At 47.3% G+C, this 20637-nt stretch overlaps 1 protein-coding gene across 1 annotated transcript in view; it reads right to left on the reverse strand.

Moving 5' to 3' along the window:
- The window catches only part of MTRR (5-methyltetrahydrofolate-homocysteine methyltransferase reductase), a 32591-nt gene extending 13642 nt beyond the window's left edge, over positions 1 to 18949 (reverse strand). Inside the window, exons 1-7 of the mRNA XM_004380269.2 lie at positions 18699 to 18949; positions 12670 to 12823; positions 10512 to 10629; positions 7781 to 8159; positions 6002 to 6124; positions 4030 to 4183; positions 2972 to 3060 (exon numbers count right to left, since the gene is read on the reverse strand). Coding sequence (XP_004380326.2) covers positions 2972 to 3060; positions 4030 to 4183; positions 6002 to 6124; positions 7781 to 8159; positions 10512 to 10629; positions 12670 to 12823; positions 18699 to 18842 — 1161 coding nt within the window. The 5' untranslated portion in view covers positions 18843 to 18949. The remainder of the gene's footprint in view (positions 1 to 2971; positions 3061 to 4029; positions 4184 to 6001; positions 6125 to 7780; positions 8160 to 10511; positions 10630 to 12669; positions 12824 to 18698) is intronic.
- Positions 18950 to 20637: the final 1688 nt, after the last annotated feature.

The following is a 20637-nucleotide window of genomic DNA, read 5'->3' on the forward strand; positions in this document are numbered from 1 at the left end:
AATCCACAGTAACAGCGTGCAGTGGGCTGACGGCCACCACAGGGGCACAGCAGCGTGTCAGGGGCTTCCCGGACAGCAAGCCTGAGCTGAACGCTGCCCCGTGAAACGAGGAAGCCAGAACTGTAAACAGGTGGTGGAGTCCACACGAGGCACGGGGGCAGGCAAAGCAGGGTGCTTGGGATCCCGTGTAATTCAATGAGGCTGCAGTGAGGTGAGTACGTGGGACAGAGGATAAGGAGGCAGGCGGCCAGGAACATCACGAGCCCTCCTGTTGGTGGAGTCTCAGGTACTGCAGACCCGTTATGGAAAAGGGGAGAACACAAACAAGCAAACAACAAACCCCTGAATCCCAAGTCTCCAAGCACGGATCACATCCAAAGTCCTGGGCAAAAGCCCAAACCTGCTCATCAGAATTTCTGGTTTTAACACAACAGCAAGCTTATTCGTTACATGACACACGTTACTCTCATTACTCAAGGGTTCTTTAGAGACAAACACTTGAGCTAGTTGTTGGCATCAAGTTTTATTTGAAACACTAACAGGCACGGCTCATTTTTAAGCCACAGCTCGAGCACGGTGTGCCATGAACAGGGCAGACGAGATCGCTGTTCTGGGCCTCCCGGAAGCCCCAGTGGCGCAGTGCTTAAAGAGCTTGGCTGCTCACCAGAAGGTCTGCAGTTCAAATCCACCAGTGGCTTCTTGGCAACTCTGTGGTGGAGTTCTACTCTGTCCTAGATGGTCGCTACGAGTGGGAATCGACTCGACGACAAGGGGTTTGGGTTTTGGTTTAGCAGGGAAATGGAGGCCTGGTGGTGCCGTGGTTAAGAGCTTGGCTGCTAACCAAAAGGTCAGCAGTTTGAATCCACCAGTAGCTCCTTGGAAACCCTACGGGGCAGTTCTACTCTGTCCTATCGCATCGTTATGGGTCGGAATCAACCGGACAGCAACGGGTTAGTAGAGAAATAGACTTCCAACAGCCTCGTGTAAGACTCACTGCCTAAAAGATCCAGAAACTAACAGATGAAATGTGTGCAGAACACAGTGTTGAACAAAGAACAAGAACTCAGTAAAATGCTGTTGGAAGCACCAATGTCCCAAATTTCTGCATAGATCTTTTGTAAGTTAATAAAGAGCTTATCAACAACACCTAGTACCACAAATTCTAAAGTCAATAGAGGCAGTTATAAAAAACCAGTTGTCGTCAAGTAGACTTCAACTCATGGTGGCCCCATGTGTGGTAGGGTAGAACTGTGCTCCACAGGGTCTTCAATGGTTGATTTTTCGGAAGCAGATCATTAGGCATTTCCCCCAAGGCACCTCTGGGTGGACTCAAACCACCAACCTTTCAGTTAACAGCTGAGCATGTTAACTGTTTGTCACCCAGGGACTCTAGCGGCAATTAAAAATCCTTTAAAATATTTTTCACTGTTTGAACTATGGAAGCTTTATGGCACTAAATCAGGAAACAGTGCCCCTTTTGGAAAAGCAAGCTGACATTTACTAAGATGTGAATGATAAATATTTGTTAAATAGTAAGTTTATTTCAAAGAACTTATGATATAAAAACTTGAAACAAGTGTGCAAAGATGAACACAGAATGAGGATGTTCACCTAGATGTTTCTTTTTTAGTGAAATATTGGAAACACCCCAATTAATAAAGTAACACACAAACCAGACCAAACCCATTGCCACAGAGTTGACTCCGACTCACAGTGACCCTACAAGACAGAGCAGAACTGCCCCATAGGGTTTCCAGGAAGTGGCTGGTGGATTCGAACTGCCGACCTTTTGGTTAGCAGCCGAGCTCTTTGCCACTGCGCCGCCAGGGCTGCATGTAGTACCCCTTAATTATCCCCAGTACCTTTCCAGGCAAGGCTATACAGAGCTCCTGACTGCTTTTTACGGGGAAAAGGTAACTCACAGAACAGCACATGTAGTATAGGACCCACTATTTTTCTCAGCAAGACAAAATTTAAGTATTAACTCTGAGGGTTTGATTGGAAAGGATTTTCGCTTTCTGAGTTACATATTTCTGTACCTGTAACTTCTTTTACAATGAGCATATTACTTTTGTAGTCAGGAAATAGCGATAGATTTACAAAATTCTTTTTAAATGGTAGAGTTGAACTAAAGTTACGAATTTAACCCATGTAATCGGGTAGTGCTCATCACAGTGAATTCTAAATTTACTCAAACTCTATTTCAGGCTGCGCTTCCTAAGTGGTTTGCTTACCACGTCACGTGAGACAAATGCAATAAACAAGAGATTAATAAGAGAGAGAAGAAAAGCTTCCCTGGGGACAGGCAGCCCAATGACAGCACAGTCTGTGCCCACTGACAACACAAACCACCCAAGTGCAGCCCGGAGGGCCGCCCACGCAAACCCGCGTGAGGGACGCGGTGAGAGAAGGCAGTCGTACGCGCCGTTTGACACAGCTCCTTGGGCAACACTGACATCTGGTGGACCCTTCCATCCCCTAACTCACAGAAACATCAAGAGACCTCCCAAAAGCCTTCAAGCTCTTACAAGCCTCCTGTCATCAATGAGATGAACACACACACACACACACACACACACACACACACACACACAGACACACAGATACACACAGACACACACAGACACACACACACGCACACACGTGATCCGTAGCCGTTAACACGAGTCGGGGGTCACCCTCTTCGCCGTGTGCTGTGCTCTATCAAGTCAATGTCTACTGAAGGAAGACTAAACAGTCCACGTACAGAAACCTCGTTTCAGTAAAAAATACAAACATCTCAATGGACGCACAACACAAAAATATTTGCCCGTGACAGTTAAAAAGATACCAGATGCCCTGGGACTAGTTGTGAACACATGCTGTGAAAACATACTTTACAAGGCTCCGAAGGGCAGTTCCTAGGCCTGCTGAGAGAATCCTACACAGAACGTCACCTATTCTCCAACAGCCACCTGAAGAAGAAAGATACCTTTTTCGGGACTGCTCGTATTTCCAGGCACCAGGTGAGGATGGACTGCAGAGAGCAGCTCTCAGGGATGTGCGGAGGCAACGCTGCTCCTGTCCAGGTGAAGACAGGGGAAAGGGTCACAGCGTAAGAAAATGAAGAATAACACGCTCTGCATTCCTAAAAACACAATTGACTCTAACACTATACCGTACTATACTATCAGAGCGCAACACGATTTGTGGTAACGTTTATTCAGCCAAACTATTTCCTCAAAATGAATGCAGCAGCGAAGCCCACCCTACAAAAGATAAATTGCAAATTCAAAAGCATTATTATATTAGCCATGGCTACCAAATCCAGGCATGCCACACAAAAGAAAGAACGATCTCAAACCAAGGGACAAAATGCCAGAAGATGGCAATGTTCCATTAGATTTTATGATATGTTAATCTTGAAAAGAACATGAGAACCAAAAGAACTTAAGATTCAAGAAATTAATGTGTATTTAGATTAAAAAAATAATAATTATGGAAAAATCAAATAATACACAATCAACAGGCATTAATAAATGTTCTACGAGAATTAAATGTAACAGGAAAACAATTTTTTAAAAAATGGTTCCAGGCTATTGCTTCCGAAAGACTATACAGAGACACATTAATTTTTTATGTTCAATAATATCTAATAAGTAGAAAAGCCACTACCTTATTTAGCGCAATTAATGCAAAAGTTAATTTTCCACAGAGCCCTGGTGGCACCGTGGTTAAGGGCTATGGCTGTTAACAAAAGGTCAGCAGTTCGAATCCACCAGCCACTCCTTGGAAACCCTATGGGGAAGTTCTACACTGTCCCAACAGGGTCACTATGAGTCAGAATCAACTCAATGGCAATGAGTTTGGTGTGTTTTTAATACAAAAGTTAACACGTGAACCATTAGCAAGCGCTTTTGCCCTGGCCTGCGCTGCACAGTGGGCGTCTGACGGGGCCTCCAAAGGGAGGTGGGGGGCCCTCTTGCCTATGAGCTCCAATCCACGGGCCCGAGGGCCCCTAGGAAGTGAAGCAACACCCTCAGGCTGTACCCTTCTTCCGTGTGTTCTCCTTAATCTCCAGGAGGATGCGGTGTTCTCTCTGGTGTGTGAGCTGCAGCCTCTGGAGCAGGCTCTGGACCTCCTCCTCGCTGTTCGGACAGACCACGTGGAAGGCATCTCCAGGCTGGCAGGAGAAGTCTGTTTTCTAGGGAAGAAGCCCAATGAGAGAGGGTGACCAAAGATTTAAGTTGTGAGGTGAAAACAAAACCAGAAAAACGCAGCTCGCTATATGACCATTTCAATACATGAACTCAGACATAGAATCACTCCAAGTGCAAATGCTATATGACCATTTCAATACATGAACTCAGACACAGAATCACTCCAACTGCAAACACTACATGACCATTTCAATACGTGAACTCAGACACAGAATCACTCCAAGTGCAAACACTACATGACCATTTCAATACGTGAACTCAGACACAGAATCACTCCAACTGCAAACACTACATGACCATTTCAATACATGAACTCAGACACAGAATCACTCCAAGTGCAAACACTACATGACCATTTCAATACATGAACTCAGACACAAAATCACTCCAAGTGCAAACACTACATGACCATTTCAATACATGAACTCAGACACAGAATCACTCCAAGTGCAAACACTACATGACCATTTTAATACATGAACTCAGACACAGAATCACCCCAACTGCAAACACTATATGACCATTTCAATACATGAACTCATAGAATCACTCCAAGTGCAAACACTATATGACCATTTCAATACATGAACTCAGACACAGAATCACTCTAAGCGCAAAAACCAAAGGAACAAATATAGCGAACCAACACACGAGCCTACTTTTACTAGGAGGTATCCAGTACTGCACGTATCAATACTTTCTAAAACTGAGTGTTTACAGAAGGAAAACGAAGACCTTCAGCATTTTCCCAGAGCAGGGGCCTGAGGAAGGAGTGTTTCTGGTGACCCACTTAAAGGTCTCTCTATACCCCCGGCCATCTACTTTGGTTTTCAATTTCCTCCCCCTCACTTCACTCCTTCCCTTTTGGGGAGGGGGAGGGCAGGGAGGAGACATGTTATTTTTCCTTAATGGGCATGAAATGTCACACGATCTGGCTTGTTACAAGCAGACATGGCTGGAGCCGAGTTGTTCCCGTCGCGTCTATTCATGGTGTCCACCGGCTTCAGGTCCTGGGGCGGCTCTGGCCGCGGACACAGACCAGGGTCCTGGAAAGGGACCTGTGACCCCGACAGACGCAGCAACTGGCAGGCCCTGCCTCCCTCTGACAAAGATGTACAGCACAAGAACAAAAAACAAAAGGGTTGGGCTACGTAGTACAAGGATCTGACAGCACAGATTACTCACGCGTTGAAAGGAAATCCGGGACTCTGCCATAGCAGGTGGGTCCAACCACCCAGTTCAGACGCCTGCCACAGCTCTCTCCTGCTAGCAGGAAGCTCACTTTAGCCACCCCCATGTGTTGACTTTCAGAAAGCAAACTCAGGCAGTCTCCCAGGGCCTCCCCAAAACGTGACCCTGAAGCTGCTCTCACGCCCCGAGGATTTGGGATTATCATTCAGTTCTTAACCTGAGGTCAGTGGGTTCTGGTGGGGGTGGGTGAGTTCAGAGCGGGAGGGCACAGCCCCCCAAAGCTGCAGGAGACATGCTTCACACATCATCATTTTCCGGGAGAAAGGGTCTATACTGTTTCCCAAATTGTCACAGGAGTCGGAGAGCTACCGCTCTGTAAAATTAACCTTCTACGACGTGACTGTCGCTGGCCGCTTAGGTGTGAACTCCTGCTCTGACTCCACTGTTCTTCAAAGGCTCCGCTGAGGTGGAGCAGGAACAGGGTGAGGCGGGATGGAAGGCCGGGTCCAGAGGCAGCGGGCCTCTCCCCCTGAGCCTGTGTAACGGCACGCACAGCCCTCTGCGGGGTCTTGAGGCTCTAACTGGGCCAAGCAATCAATGCTGTAACTCACCGAAATGTCCAGTTCCAGCAGCAGAGTGGTTTTTACGGCATCGTTGGTAGTAAGCTGAACTGCCTTTGAGATTGGAACTTGAAAGACTGAATCCACTGAAGTCACAGACGGTCGGCTTTCCTCCTGGAAAAGAACGCGATAAAATATAACTAAATGCAATTTTCAGCCATACCATTCTTTTACTTGGGGACTTCTCTATGCGATCTTGCAAAGCCTCCTGGTCGTGTAAGCACTCCTTTCTGACCGCAGACATCATTTAAAAACCACATCCCACTCTTCCAGAAGAGAAGCTCGTCTGTATTTCTGACTCCTTGTCCGTCAGACTCTGGAGTTCTGAAATGCACACTGTGACTGTCAGACAAGAGCGTTTCCTAGTCCTCCTAGGAAAGCAGGTGGACGGAAACAGCACGCTTGCAAATGTCTCAGGAAGGCGACCCCAGAAGCGATGACAGGGTTGACAAGGCTGGAATGTGTCTGTGCGGGTGGCCCAGGGGACTCCCGTGGTGCCAGGCAGGGCTGTGCAGTAGAGAAATGCCCCGCCTCTGCGCTGTCCAATACAAGAGCTACCAGCCTCACGTGGCTACTGAGCCTCGCACCACAGCGAGTGCGGAGGAGGAGCTGAGCTGTCGACTCGTTTATTTAGGTTTAAACGGCAGCCTGTGGCTATGACTCCTGAACGGACAGCACAGAACGCAGAGACGCAGGCCTTGGTACTGGCATCACACCCTTTCCTAACTCGTTGCTCCAGAGTTTACAGATAGAACACAACATTTAGAAAGTGCCAGTGGATTTATCCTGGATGGCTGGTATACCTTGGTATATGGGGAAGCTGGGGGGATGTCGAACTGAGTGCTGGGGTCCAAAAGGCACCAATATGCACCATCCAGCCTGCTCTCAGCAGGGGCTGCTGGGGTGCAGCCAGAAGAAGGCCCTGCTGTCAGTCACCCCTGTGATCCCCCAGTGCTGTCAGGCCACGCCTCCTCTCAGAGGCAGCCACGTCCATGACTGGTCAATGACTCTGAAGTCCCAGCCCCTTGGCCCCACTCAGGGTGAGACTGAAGGGCTGGGTCTGAAGGGCCGTCCCGGGATAGAGACCCCGGGGGCCGTCAGAAGCCTCTGCCGAGAGGCTACATTGCAGTTCAGCAGAGGACCCCAGGAGGATGCCCTAGAAAAGCCCCCTCTGACCCTGGGAACCTAGCCCGCGACGGTCAGTGTCAGCGTGGGAGGAGGACGGTGCTGAAGCGGGGGCTGGAGCTGACCACCGCCTGGCTGGTGCTGAGAACACCACACCGAGCAGACCCACGGGGACAAGGGCCCGGCACCAGGAGGTGGGGTGCTGTACCCGGGGAAGGGGGGGCACTAGCCGCTGGGACACTGGAGAACCAAACACCGTAGGTTTTACCAGCTACACAGTCTCAGTGACAACTGCTCAACTACGCCGGCGTCAGCACGAAAGCAGACATCGACAACACATAAACATATGGACGTGGCTACGTTCAATAAAACTTTATTTACAAAAACGTGGCCGCATGCTGTCCTTTGCTGAACTCTACCGTAAATGCAGTAACAAAAACAGCACAAATACCCATGTCCTATAGGACAGAGTAGAACCGCCCCAGAGGGTTTCCAAGGAGCACCTGGTGGATTCAAACTGCTGACCTTCTGGTTAGCAGCCAAGCTCTTAACCACTATGCCACCAGGGTTTCCAAGGTAGTAACAAACACAGAACAAATATTTGCGGTAAGACATCACTGAATAGTATGAAGCACAACTGCTTACCTGGGCAAGCGGCTCCTGCAGACGCACCTTCAAGTACTCGGGGGGCAGAGCGGGGATACTGAGGGAGGCCCGTGAGAGTGGGGGTCCTGAGCAGATGAGTGAGGGCTCAAAGTCTTCGATCAGGGCACCTGTCTGACCACCGTTCACTGTGTCTTGTCCCGAAGCCTGAGAATCCCTCCCTCCCGAATCGTCTAATCGCAGAAGCTCGATTTGTGATTCAATGTGTGAAACTGCTGGCTTCACAGGGTCTGTCCTCAATGAGGCGTTGGCTGCCACTATGGGGGCTCCACCCACGTCTTCCTTCCCTCGCCTCGATGTGAAGTGCTTTGTGAGGGCGGCCCAGAGTCCATCAATCCACGGCTCAACCACAAGCTCCAAACTGGATTGTTGAACAGAAGAGACAAGAAGCAAAACAGCTAAGTTCTCCAGAACGGCTAACGGCAGTCTGCCCATCTGACAGGTGCTATTCAGCGGTTAATACCAGGTGTGAAGCTATTCAGAATACAGAAACACTGATGAACAGTTAGGTAAAGAAAGGAAAGAAAGAAAGAAACAGAACGTTATTAGTACTGTCGCTGTAAAAAACCATGCACATAGAAACATCAGAAAACAGAAACAAAGACGTTTCAGGAATGGGGCAACAGAAACACAAGTTCGTCTTCGTTTTCTAAAATAGTTATACTCTTAAAGATTTTAAAACTCTGTGTTTAAGAACTTATACTTTTAAACAGGCATAGTAAATGCTGATGTGGCTAACAGAACTTAACCAAAAGTCAAGGTTCCTCTAAATACCACAAACGACAATCACATCGATCACCCGCACTCTATGTTCACCTAGCCGACTCACCAACCTTCATCTTAGCACGACTCCTGCTACAGTTTCACTGTACTCGCTAGGGGTCACGCAGTATATGTATGGCTCAAAACTTGGTTCTACCTCTCCTCTATCTCTGAGGAGCCTTTGGGAAGGCAAATTTATAGTCATGGATTCCATTACGATGGCTATTTAAAACACCACCTCACCACTAGGATGACGGTATGTGTAACCACAGAGACAGCTAACGTCCATGGAGGGCTCACTGTATGAGAGGCATGTTCTAAGGGGAGAACAGGTACTGAGTCCCCTAAGCCTCCCTGAACCTTACGCGGTGTGTACTACCACAGTCTATTGGCAGAGGACCGACACACACAGTTTATAGAATCCGGCCAAGGTGTCCCAGTCAGTGCGTGGAGGACCAAGGGTTTGAAACCAGGCACTGGGATTCCAGAGTCTGCATTCTTAACCCTACGTGGTGATACACTGGGCGAGGGTGTCTTCTTGAAGATACTTTAGTGTTAGAAAAGCAAAAATCTTAAGTCATTAGGTAGAAACATTAAGATGTGCCGGCTGCTGAAGTACACATCCAAGAACTGTACTGCTTATCCACACACGAGCTGGGCCACCGAGAGCCTCTGAAGAGAAGCAGAGCGAGGACTGAGTGACTGACAGGCCAATGGGTTAGGAGGAGTTAGTACGGAAACACAACCGCTACGAGACCACAAACACTTCATGTCAACAGGATCGGACAAGAAAAGCCCCATGAAGGGACAAAAGTGAAGGGAGCACGCGAGGGAAGGACGAGACGACCCGCGCGGCGGGTGAAGTGAAAGGAGCACGCGAGAGAAGGGCGAGACGACCCGCGCGGCGGGTGAAGTGAAAGGGAGCACGCGAGGGAAGGGCGAGACCACCTGCGCGGCAGGTGAAGTGAAAGGGAGCACGCGAGGGAAGGGCGAGACCACCTGCGCGGCAGGTGAAGTGAAAGGGAGCACGAGAGGGAAGGACGAGACGACCTGTGCGGCGGGTGTGGGAGTGGCCACAGCATCACAGCTGCAGACAACGGGGGATGAGGGGGACCCCAGGTACGAGCTTAGGGGAGGATCACAGGTGTCTCCGACACACCAGGTGTAAAGTTCTAACACGCAGGAAAGTAAGACAATAGCTGAATCTGTCATAATTCACAGAGACGGCCTCAGTGTGTGAACGCGCATTTAATACATGCATAGTAGAAAGAACCCAGTGTGTGCCGTTATCTGGCTAAGACAGATACTAAGGGCAAATGACAGAACAGGTTATGGGACAATGCCTGTAAGACATCTGCACTAGCCTGCTAAGGGGATTTAAAAGGTAGCACACAGGGCGAAATGCTAAGCTGTAAGAACAAAAATAAATAAAAATCACGAAAACAGAAACTGTAGGTGTGGTTGGCGAGGTGGCGAATGGAAACTCAGGCAGAAGAAGCGTGAGCCGGGAAGAGCGCCCCGGTCAGCACACGGCAGCCCGTGTGTCATGTCAGCAGTGGTGGGACAGGACGCCCTCCACGAGAAGACACATGTGCACACAGAGAAGCACGCGTGCACACTGCTGAATTTCCTGAGTGACTGCAGTAAATCTCCTAAAGAAAATGCCACACTGAGAGGCACACTCCAAAATACAGAGACATCACTCTTCCTTCTTCCCACTAACAGATACTGACGATGAAGCACACTCAGGAACAGAAGAAAATCACCAAAACAGGGAAGTCTGGCTGACCTTGGGTCCTAAAGCCAAAAAAGTTAACAAAACACAAATATGACTTTCAAGATGGAAGTTTCAGTGGTAAGCTGACGCCCAACACGTTTCAAAACTCCCCGATGTCAGGACTAAATCAGGGTGGACTGGGACAAGCAGAGCAGAAAAGGAGATCGCACTTACCCTACACAGTCGTCTGCATGTCCCGTGTCATAGAAATGTCGGGCGCCAAGTTCCTGAAGTCGTCGATCAATTATTTTTCCCCCATTACAGAAGTAGGTATATTCTGAGTCACCCAGACCTAAAGAGCCCAAATAAATGATTAGTCCATATGAACCTTTAAAGAACCAGTTAGACAGCACCCAACAATAACCACCACCTTTAAAGATATAAAGAAGAGCTGGACGTTTAAAACAATTATATTCTATGCCCTTATTCATAAAGGAAGAGATCCTGTATAGTGTCACAGTTTATTAATTTTTCCTTGATTAATACTAAGCATATAGACAATTATCTTCTGTTTTACTGTGTAAAAGCACCAGACATACAGAAACAAAACAAATAATTTGACCACTTAATATTAAAAGAAACCTATTTCACTCTTTCATTTCCATGAATCTGTGTGTGAAAATACAAGTCTTAAAAAAGTATTAGGTGGGTTTAAAAACTTGACACCTGTGTTTGTAGACTTCACTGATCCAGAGCAGGGGTCTGCACACACCAGGCTGTGGGCCAACTCCCACCGCTACCTGCTTCTGTAAGCAAAGTTTTATTGGAACACAGTCACATCCATTTGTTAATGTGTTGTTTTTGACTGCCTTTGAGCTACAAAAGCAGAGGTGAGTAGCTGTGATGGAGACCACATGGCTTGCAAAGCCATAAATATTTCCTATCTGGCCCTTTACAGAAAGGGTTTGCTGATCCTCACATGGAGTATGTCTGGAGGACAAACAGCGCTTGCTGCAAATGTTTCTGTGCTGGGTAAACGATGAACAGCTTGTATGCCTCCTGGTGAGAAAACGGACTAACTTCTTTTCGTATCTGGTTTGAATTTTAAAATTAAAAGTTTCATTTTTCAATTGTTATCTCCACATTCTTCCCTGGTAAGAGCAGGGTGAGAGATTGGTGGATCCATATTTGTGCTTTAGATTGACGAGAACAGTTGGCTAGGCTACAGTCTTTTCTTTTTCATAATGTTTTGAGGAATTTTCAAAGTAACGTGTTAACTGTTGAAAACAGTGATTAGAAAATAAAGGAAGAGTATAAATTTAAGAATCTATTGAAATACAACCAATGTTAACTTCTATTATTCCATCATCACATTTTTAGTAGGGTCTGACCTTAACATACACACAAATATAATTTTATATTCTATTTATTTTAGTAAACATTTTTCATATAACCCTTTGCCTATTATTAAAAGCCTGAGTTAAAAAAAAAAAAAAAAGAAAAAAGCTATGAAATACTCTCTTGAGCATGTTAGACATGATAGATCCAGAGCAGGGTCTTGAATCTCCAATTTCCCACCAACAATTTATTAAAGCAAAATCCATCCTGGCTAGCGACTCCCAGGGAAAAAAAAAAAATCTTCCAAAATGAATACTACGGGTCTCAAGCGAGGAACACGGACCCCGAATTCTCTCTCTGGAGCCTGTCTTGCTGTGCTCATCCTTCAGATCCTTTATCTTCACATTTTAAACTACACTTCACAGAGCTGAGGCCAGTAGTCCGTAACCCGGACTGCCTGTTAGAGTCACCTGGGAATTTTTAAAGATACTGATGCCTGCGCCCTACCCTAGAACAACCGAGTCAGAATTCCCGCAGGTGTGGCCCAGTAATGGTGTTTACTAAACACTCCCTCAGACGATTGCCATGTGCAGCCAGGACTGAAACCACTCTCCTGGGGGATGATTCTCAGAGGAGGGAAGGGATCAGCATCCCCTGGGAGCCTTTTACAGAGAATGGGTAGGCAGGCTTCCTCCCTCGGGGAAGCTGTGTTAGGAGGTTTGCACGTTTTACAATGGAACCTGACGTGCACCCCTGGTTACGGATGCAACTACAGGGGCTCCGTGGAGATGCTCCCGCAGGAAGGAGATGCTCCTGCAGGAAGGAGATGCTCCTGCGGGGAGGAGACGCTCCTGTGGGGAGGAGATGGGGAGGGCGTTCACACCAGACAGCACCTGTTTACACTTATGTACGTATTTATTAATGTTTTAAATACTTGTATTTAAAAAAATAAAAAAAACCCCGTAGAAGTCTGTTTCATGGTTTTAAAGAAGCTCCCAGGCCCCCGCGTTACAGCCAGTAACAGAGCTCGTAGGACAGACAGAAGGTTCATTACCCAGCAGTCCATACCGCAGGTGGGCGAAGAAACCAGCCGGCAGCGTCTTGTCGTGTATTTCCTTAACAAACCTGCGGGCCGTGTCCGGCGGGTCCCCGGTGCCCGTGGTAGAAACAACAACAACCAGAGGGGCTGTTTCGGTTTTCAGATTATACTGCAAACACAAGAGAAAGGAGAGGGTCAGCAAAAACGACGGAGACCTTCAAAGAGACGGACCGACACCACCGTGACAAGAACGGACTCCAAACATCAAAGACGGTGACGGTGGTGCAGGACTGGGTACCGTTCGCTTCCGTTCCACATACGGTGGCCACGAGCCGGGGCAGCCCGGACAGCAACCAACAGTGACGAACAAAGACAAGGATCTCGCTTCAGGGACTGACTGCTGTATGCACGTGTGACTTAACACACCAGCAAAGCAATCTTCGTTGTTTCCTGTCTTGCAATTCCTTCCATTCTCCTTCTTAGCACATTATCAGAGATGCACGCCTGAGTGACCAGCCCAGTAACCAGCGGAAGAGGGGGTCGAGCCGTCCAGTACAGGACATGCTCAGTGGGACACACGCACGCACTTTGCTGATGGTCACTGGGAGGTCAGCGGGTTTAACGTTTCCCTCTCCCCGTGTGCTACCCGAGAAGCAGAGGCGGGCCCCACCACAGGCTTCCATCTAGTCTACCCTTCCATTTCCAGGAAAATTAGAGGGAGACGGGACTGATAAACCAACTATTTGCAACTGTATCTTGAGTCAAGTGTTACCATGAGCGCTAACATGTAAGGCTATTTACAGTACTGTCAAAGCAGCAACGCCCAGCTTTCAGTGCCCTTGGACCTGTGGGACAGTTTGGAAACTACATACAACCAGGCAAACCCACCGCCCTGGACAAAAAACCAACACGGTCTTTAGAAAGGGGAGAAACAGCCACGGAAGAAGTCCCCAGCACAGAAGAGCCCAGCTAAGAGCCAAAGACTATGCACAGTGATGAGCTGCCAAGGAGGAAAAGAAGCTGCTTCAGTGGGAACAGCTTTCCATGACAAAGGAAAAAAAGCAAGCAAAGGGATTTTTCAAAAAAGAAACAAAGAAACAGACTATAGAAGAATCCTGATCAAAAGGGGGAAAATGCAGAACAGAAATCCAAATTCTCACGGAATCCAGACTTCCCAGAGCCACGGAGGCTGGATGAACGACTAAAACTACTGCTCTGAGATAAATCTTTAAACCTTAAACCAAAGATCTCCTGAAGTCTTTCTAAAACCAAACAACAATTTAGCTTAACTAGTTAAAGAAAAAAAAAAGATCTGCCTTGAGCATTATGCTCATTTAAGAACTATCTATCTGGGATCAAACTGACAACAGCAACTGGGAAGATTAGATAGGAACCTTAAGGGGCAGTCAGTTTATGTTAACGGGGGAGGAACAACTCGGAAAAGGAAGGTAAGAATGGTCACTGAATTGTACATGTAGAAAGAGTTCAATTGGTGTATGTTTTGCTGTGTATCTTCTCAACAACAACAAAATGAATACAACTACAAAAGAAGTGCACAGATACACAGGTGATCAGGATTAAAATGGAAGATAAGAAGGGAACAACAGATATTCTGGCAGACTCGGGCACTGAAACCACAACATCTCTGGAATCTTCAGCAAAATACAAAACCAAACGGAGCCGGTCACCTGGACTGCACGGGGCACAGGGCTCAAGTTGGGAAACTAGAAGCGGTAATCCTCACGATCGGGGAGCTGGCTCTGGAGACCGGCTCCTTATCCCCTGAGGGTTCCAGACAGCCAAGGAAAGTATCAACTGTAAATGAGATCACTGGTATTGCCAAGTCTGATATATGAAGTTTCTCCACTAATTCTCTCCCAAATTTACCTATTTCAAACAGCCGTTTGATGCCAATGGCTTTGTTTGCTTAGTGGGACGGATTTGGGCTCTATCCCATCATCTGGCTCCCACAAGGTAAATCAAGTTACCACAGGATAATGACACTGCCTGCGTGTGGGCCGTGGCGCTGTCCTCGGGGACATCCCCTTTTGTGTAACTGACTTCACCTGGAGTCACCAGGCAGCGCTCATAAGGAAACTTGGGTAGGTCTCCTTCCTTGAGCTGGGTTTACAATTCACCTGTGCTGTTGACGGTCTAGTCTTCTGAACTCGATGTGTGACAAGACAGACAAGACCGTGAACGTGTGTGAGGATAAAAATCAAATCCACTTTTTCTGATTCTAACTGAGGGGTTAATAATCATCAACATCAATCAAGGCCCCTGCTATTCTGTCACTTCTGTTTGGACACTAGGTGCCTCAGACCCTAAGCACCCCGAGCTGGGTCAGAGCTCACAGGTTAAAGGACACGCTCCTCCAGACTGTCAAGTAAGCCCAGGACTTCAGACACCGGCCGCAAACCTGAGTTCCCTGGGGTTCCCCGCAGAGATGACTGATTGGCTACAAATTCAGGATTTCCCTCTATCCCTTCAGGATGCCGACCACAAGCTCAGGTCCCGCCCCTGGGCTCCCTCACTTCTTCTGACCCACTGGCTACAAATTTGAGGGTTCCCTCTACTGCCACAGGATACCAGCCGTAAGCTGAGAGGTTCCCAGCCCCCCTCACGTCTCAGCCGCTGGTTCCCACCACTCCACTGCATTCAACAATTTGCTGGACCGACTCACAGAACTCACTTTCCTGTAGGAAAAAAGAGCACAAACGAAGAGGCGCGTACGGTGAGGTCCGGGAAGGTTCCCAATGTGGAGCTCCCATGTCCCAAAAAGGGACGCACTACCATCCCACGGGCACCAACGTCTCACAAACCAGGAAGCCCAGGGAGCTCCGTGTCCAGAGCCTTTACTGGAGACTCATTAGGTAATCGTGGTTATGGAATCAGCCCACCTCTCCTGAGGTCAGCTAATGCCAGGCCGCTTGCTGGTCTCTCTGGCCAGGCCAGCCCCACCTCATCAGCACAAACCCTCACGTGTGGCCTGGAGGCCTCTTAGACAACAAAACCATAAAAACAAACCTGTTTCCACTGAGTTGATTCCGACTTATAGAAACCCTATAGGACAGAGCAGAACCGCCCCACAGGGTTTCCAAGGAGCGGCTGGTGGATTTGAACTGCCGACCTTTTGGTTAGCAGCCGAGCTCTTAACCCCTGGGCCACCAGGGCTCCTCTCTTCAAAAACACTTTAATTACTCAGGAAATTCCAAGGCTTAGAGTCATTTCTCAGGGACCCAGGACTAAGACCAAATTCTCCGGGTAAAACTAATGTAAACCCCACAGTGGAGTGAGTGGGTACTGGCAGGGTGGTTTCTGACGACTCAGTGGTCAGCAGGTCATCTCTGTTACAGCCTGAACTGTCTGACACAGGGTCATCTGAATCCGGATAACCAGGAGAAAACAGAACTATTACAGAGCCTGTGTACCCTCAGGAAGGAACTTCTGCAGAGCCTGAACACAGAGTACATACAGTCCCTGATCTTAAGAAGCTGAGTCTCCTCAGACTCTTACACTTCTCCTTTAAATTTTATTTCAAACAAGAAGTGTCATGAATTGAATTGTGTCCCCCAAAAATATGTACATCAATTTGGCTAGGCCATGATTCCCAGTATGGTGTGACTGTCCACCATTTTGTCATCTAATATGATTTTCCTGTGTGTTGGAAATCTTATCACTATGAGATGAATGAGATGATTAGCAGCAGTGACGTTAATGAGATGGGTTAGCGGCAGTTACATTAATGAGATCTACAAGATTAGATTGTCTTAAGCCAATCTCTTGTGAGATATAAAAGAGAGAAGTGAGCAGAGAGACAAGAAGCAGAGACACAAGGGCACCTCATACCACCAAGAAAGAAGTGACGGGAGCACAGCGCATCCCTTAGACCTAAGTTTCCTGCTTTGAGAAGCTCCTTGACGAAGGGAAGATTGATGACAAGGACGTTCCTCCAGAGCCGACAGAGACAGAAAGCTTTTCCCAGGAGCTGGCGCCCTGAATTCCAACTTCTAGCCTCCTAGACTGTGAGAGAATAAACTTCTCTTTGTTGAAGCCATCCACTCGTGGTATTTCTGTTATAGCATCACTAGATGACTAAGACAGAATTTGGTACCAAGAGTAGGACGCTGCTCAGATACCTAAAATGTGGAAGTGGTTTTGAAACTGTGAATGGGTAGAGGACTCAGAAGGAAACGAGGAGAGCTGGTATACTGGAGACGGAGCAGACAGCGAGAAGCAGCAGCAGAGAACCGGAAGCAGCAGAACCAGGAGACCAGCAAGAGACAGCGCTGGAGCCGACCCATGGAGAGAGAGACAGCTGAGTGCCTGTGCGCAGAAGGCTTCCTGGCAGAGTGGGGTGCCTACAGGCACTTATTGGAGGAGCTACAGAGCTTTGGAACACTTGCCCCTGCAGGGCAGACGCGGGCATGAGGCCCAGGAACCAGGAAGCAGAAGCTGAAGAGATAAGGAACACAGGAAGCCAAGCTGCCTCCGTCTCAAAAGGTATGGCCATGACCTCTGGGGTCTCAAAGGGTGAGCAATGGCCTCTGGAGTTCCTAAGGGTGGCGTCGTCACTCAGATGGACCAAGCAAAAGGTGCACCTAAAGCCAAGGGAGCAGAGTTGCTGTGACAGTGGGCCTGGAAGACAGAGCTGAAGCTCAGGGCCGAGGGGCCTCCACTTAGAATCCGAACAGTGTGGCCAATACCTAGAGTCTGGAGGGCAAGGTCATTGTGTAAATGGTCTCTGAGAACAGAGAATTATTTTCAAAGCCTTGAGGGCTAATGTAATGTGTTCTGCTGACTTGCTTGGTGCCTGTTATCCCTTCTTTTCCTCCAATTTCTTCCACTTGTAATGGAAATGTCTAGCTTGCAGCTGTTCCACCATTGTACTTTAGAAGTAGATAACTTGTATTCTAGGTTTCAGAGACGAGGAAGAATTTTTGGATTTTGGACTTGGAGTTGATTTAAGACTTTTGCTATGATATGATGGGGTGAATGTGTTTTACGTGTGGCAAGGACATGAACTTTTGGGGGCCAAAGGGTAGAATGTCATGGATTGAACTGTGTCCCCCCCAAAACACGTGTATCAACTTGGCTAAGCCATGATTCCCAGTATTGTATGACTGTCCACCATTTTGTCACCTGATGTGATTTTCCTGTCTGTTGTAAATCCTATCACTATGATATGAATGAGACGATTAGCAGCAGTGACGTTAAGGAGATGGATTAGCAGCGGTTATGTTGATGAAATCTATAAGATTAGACTGTCTTAAGCCAATCTCTTTTGAGATATAAAAGAGACAAGTGAGCAGAGAAATAAGGAGCAGAGAGACCAGGGGACCTCATACCACAAAGAAAGCAGCACCGGGAGCAGAGCGTGTCCTTTGGACCTGAGGTCCCTGCGCTGAGAAGCTCCTAAACCAAGGGAAGACTGATGCCAAGGACCTTCCCCCAGAGCCAACGGAGAGAGAAAGCCTTCCCCTGGAGCTGACGCCCTGAATTTGGGCTTCTAGCCCCTTAGACTGTGAGAGAATAAACTTCTCTTTGTTGAAGCCCTCCACCTGTGGTATTTGTTATAGCAGCACTAGGTAACCCAGACAAGAAGGCAGGCAGTCCTTCACCTGGTGGAACTCTAACAAGGTCTTTCTTCTGGGAAAACGCATGGGGGACAGGGATCATGAGTTGCAGTGCGTGTGCACACACGCACACACACACCCCTGGCACTGCAGCACTTTCTCACGTACCTCACTTGCCCTCACAGTCACCCCATGAGATAATATATGCATATGCTACTCAATTTATAGTAGAGAAAAGTGAGCAATGTTACTTGCTTTGGTTTCTCAGAATCTTTCACCCAATTCAAATGGACATTTTTATGTAATAAAAAACTAGCAGGAAACTGACAATACAGCTGATAAAATAAATTTCTGGCGATTTTAAGAAAAGCACTTTGGTGCTTTTAGCGTCCTACTTTGTACTTTGACACACGTCACTTTCTTTTCCAAGCATAAGACAGAAAACACCCGCAGAGGAGCAGCTCTTACCTTGTCCGACTCACTGATGCAGTGCAGGTCTGCAGAAAACCCATGTGTGGCCGCCTGCTCGCAGATTTCTTCTGCTATGGCTTTTGCCTGACCTTGCTGTGTCGCGTACAGTAACAGAAACCTCCTCATCCCTGCAAGACACATACTATCACTGGGACAGCTGCACTGTGGGAAAAGGGAGTCCCTTTTTAGGGAAGCAGCAACAGCCTGCAGGGATTAAGTCCCTCATAAGCTTTAACAAAGGGGCCCTGGGCGGCAGGAGCCCTGGTGGCACAGTGGTTAAAGCACTCGGATGCGAGCCAAAAAGTTGGTGGTTAGAATCCACCCAGAGGCACCTGGGATGAAAGGCCTGGTGATCTGCTTCCGAAAGGTCACAGCCTTGAAAATCCTGTGGAGCAGTTCTACTCTGACACACAAGAGAATAAGGGATTAAATTCCATGGTTCAGAATCATATTCTGGGGTCAGACTACTTGGATTTGAAGCGAGATTCTGCCATTCAGAGCTGTACCTTTAGGCAAGCTGCTTCACTGATCTACACCTCAGCTGCCTTATGCTCAAAACGAAGATGATAATACCCTCTCAACAAATGACCTCATATGTGGGAAGCACTTGAAACAATATCTGGAACACAGCAGTCAGTACTCACAAACCTTGGATATCTTTTTGCTGCTTTTTTTAAAAAAGATAAAAGTAAAAATTTCATTAAAATTGTAGGCTTCTTGGTTTCTGTTTGATCCTAGTGCTAAACAAATTAATCACAGTACCACAGTTAATTGAAACAATACTCTCATCTGTTATTTAATTCAGTATCACATATATACATACATGTGTATATATGCATGTGTATATGTGCATGTATATATATGTGTATATACTTCCAATCCACTCAAACATTTTACTAGTTCATATGTTCTTCCCGAAAACATAACCAGGAGCACAGTAAAGGTCACTCACAGACTTTTTTCGATGTTCATTCACTGTGCCTAAACCTGGGAACTGTCAGGTTTGACAGATTTAAACGGAAACACAAACCAAAACTTTGGCTTTTGACAAACGAGCAACCAACCATTTTATGACCCTCTGGTAATAGTTAAGAGCTCAGCTACTAACCAAAAGACTGGCAGTTCAAATCCACAGTCGCTCCTTGAAAATCCTATGCGACAGTTCTACTGTTGTACAAGGTCGCTATGAGTCAGAATCAACTTGACAGCAATGTTCCCCCCTCTCCCCCGGCCAATTATACCTAAGGACAAATTAAGCCACAAAGAAACTAACAGGTAAAATAATTGTTAGGTAACAAGTTAAAAAGCAAAATTATAGGATATCCTTAGGGGCCACAATAGGTCCTGGAATACAGTATGTGCTAGTAAATTAAACAAACGAATGGGTAAATGACAAAGAATAACGTGAAGACACCACACATATAGAGATGACCAAGCACTGCAGAAATATAACGATGAAAACCTCATCGCTTATTATTTTAGGTAACATTGAACACTTCCTAGTAGCCAACCAATGTTCCAGATGCTTCAGAGGGTTAACCCTTAATCTCTCCAAAACCAAACCTTAAAGCCGATTCTGACTTATGGCAATCCCATGTGTGCAGAGTAGAACTGTGCTCCATGGGGTTTTCAAGGGCTGTGACCTTTCAAAAATAGATGTTCTTGGGTGCTGTCCAGTAAATTCCAGCTGATAGCAACCCCATGTGACAGAGCAGAGCTGCCCCATAGGGTTTCCTGGGCTGTAATCTTCACGGGAGCAGATGTCAAGGCCTTTTCTCCCGTGGAGCTGCTGGTAGGTTTGAACCTCAGACCTTTCAGCTTGGCAGCTTAGTACTTAACCGTAAGTAGACAGATTGCCAAGCCTCTCTTGGGAGGCCCTGGGTGGATTGGAATGGACCTTTTGGTGAGCAGCAAGCAAAGCGTTAAACCACTTGCA

This window comes from Trichechus manatus, unplaced genomic scaffold (assembly GCF_000243295.1).
Source record: "Trichechus manatus latirostris isolate Lorelei unplaced genomic scaffold, TriManLat1.0 scaffold00072, whole genome shotgun sequence".
NCBI classification, from domain to species: Eukaryota; Metazoa; Chordata; class Mammalia; order Sirenia; family Trichechidae; genus Trichechus; species Trichechus manatus.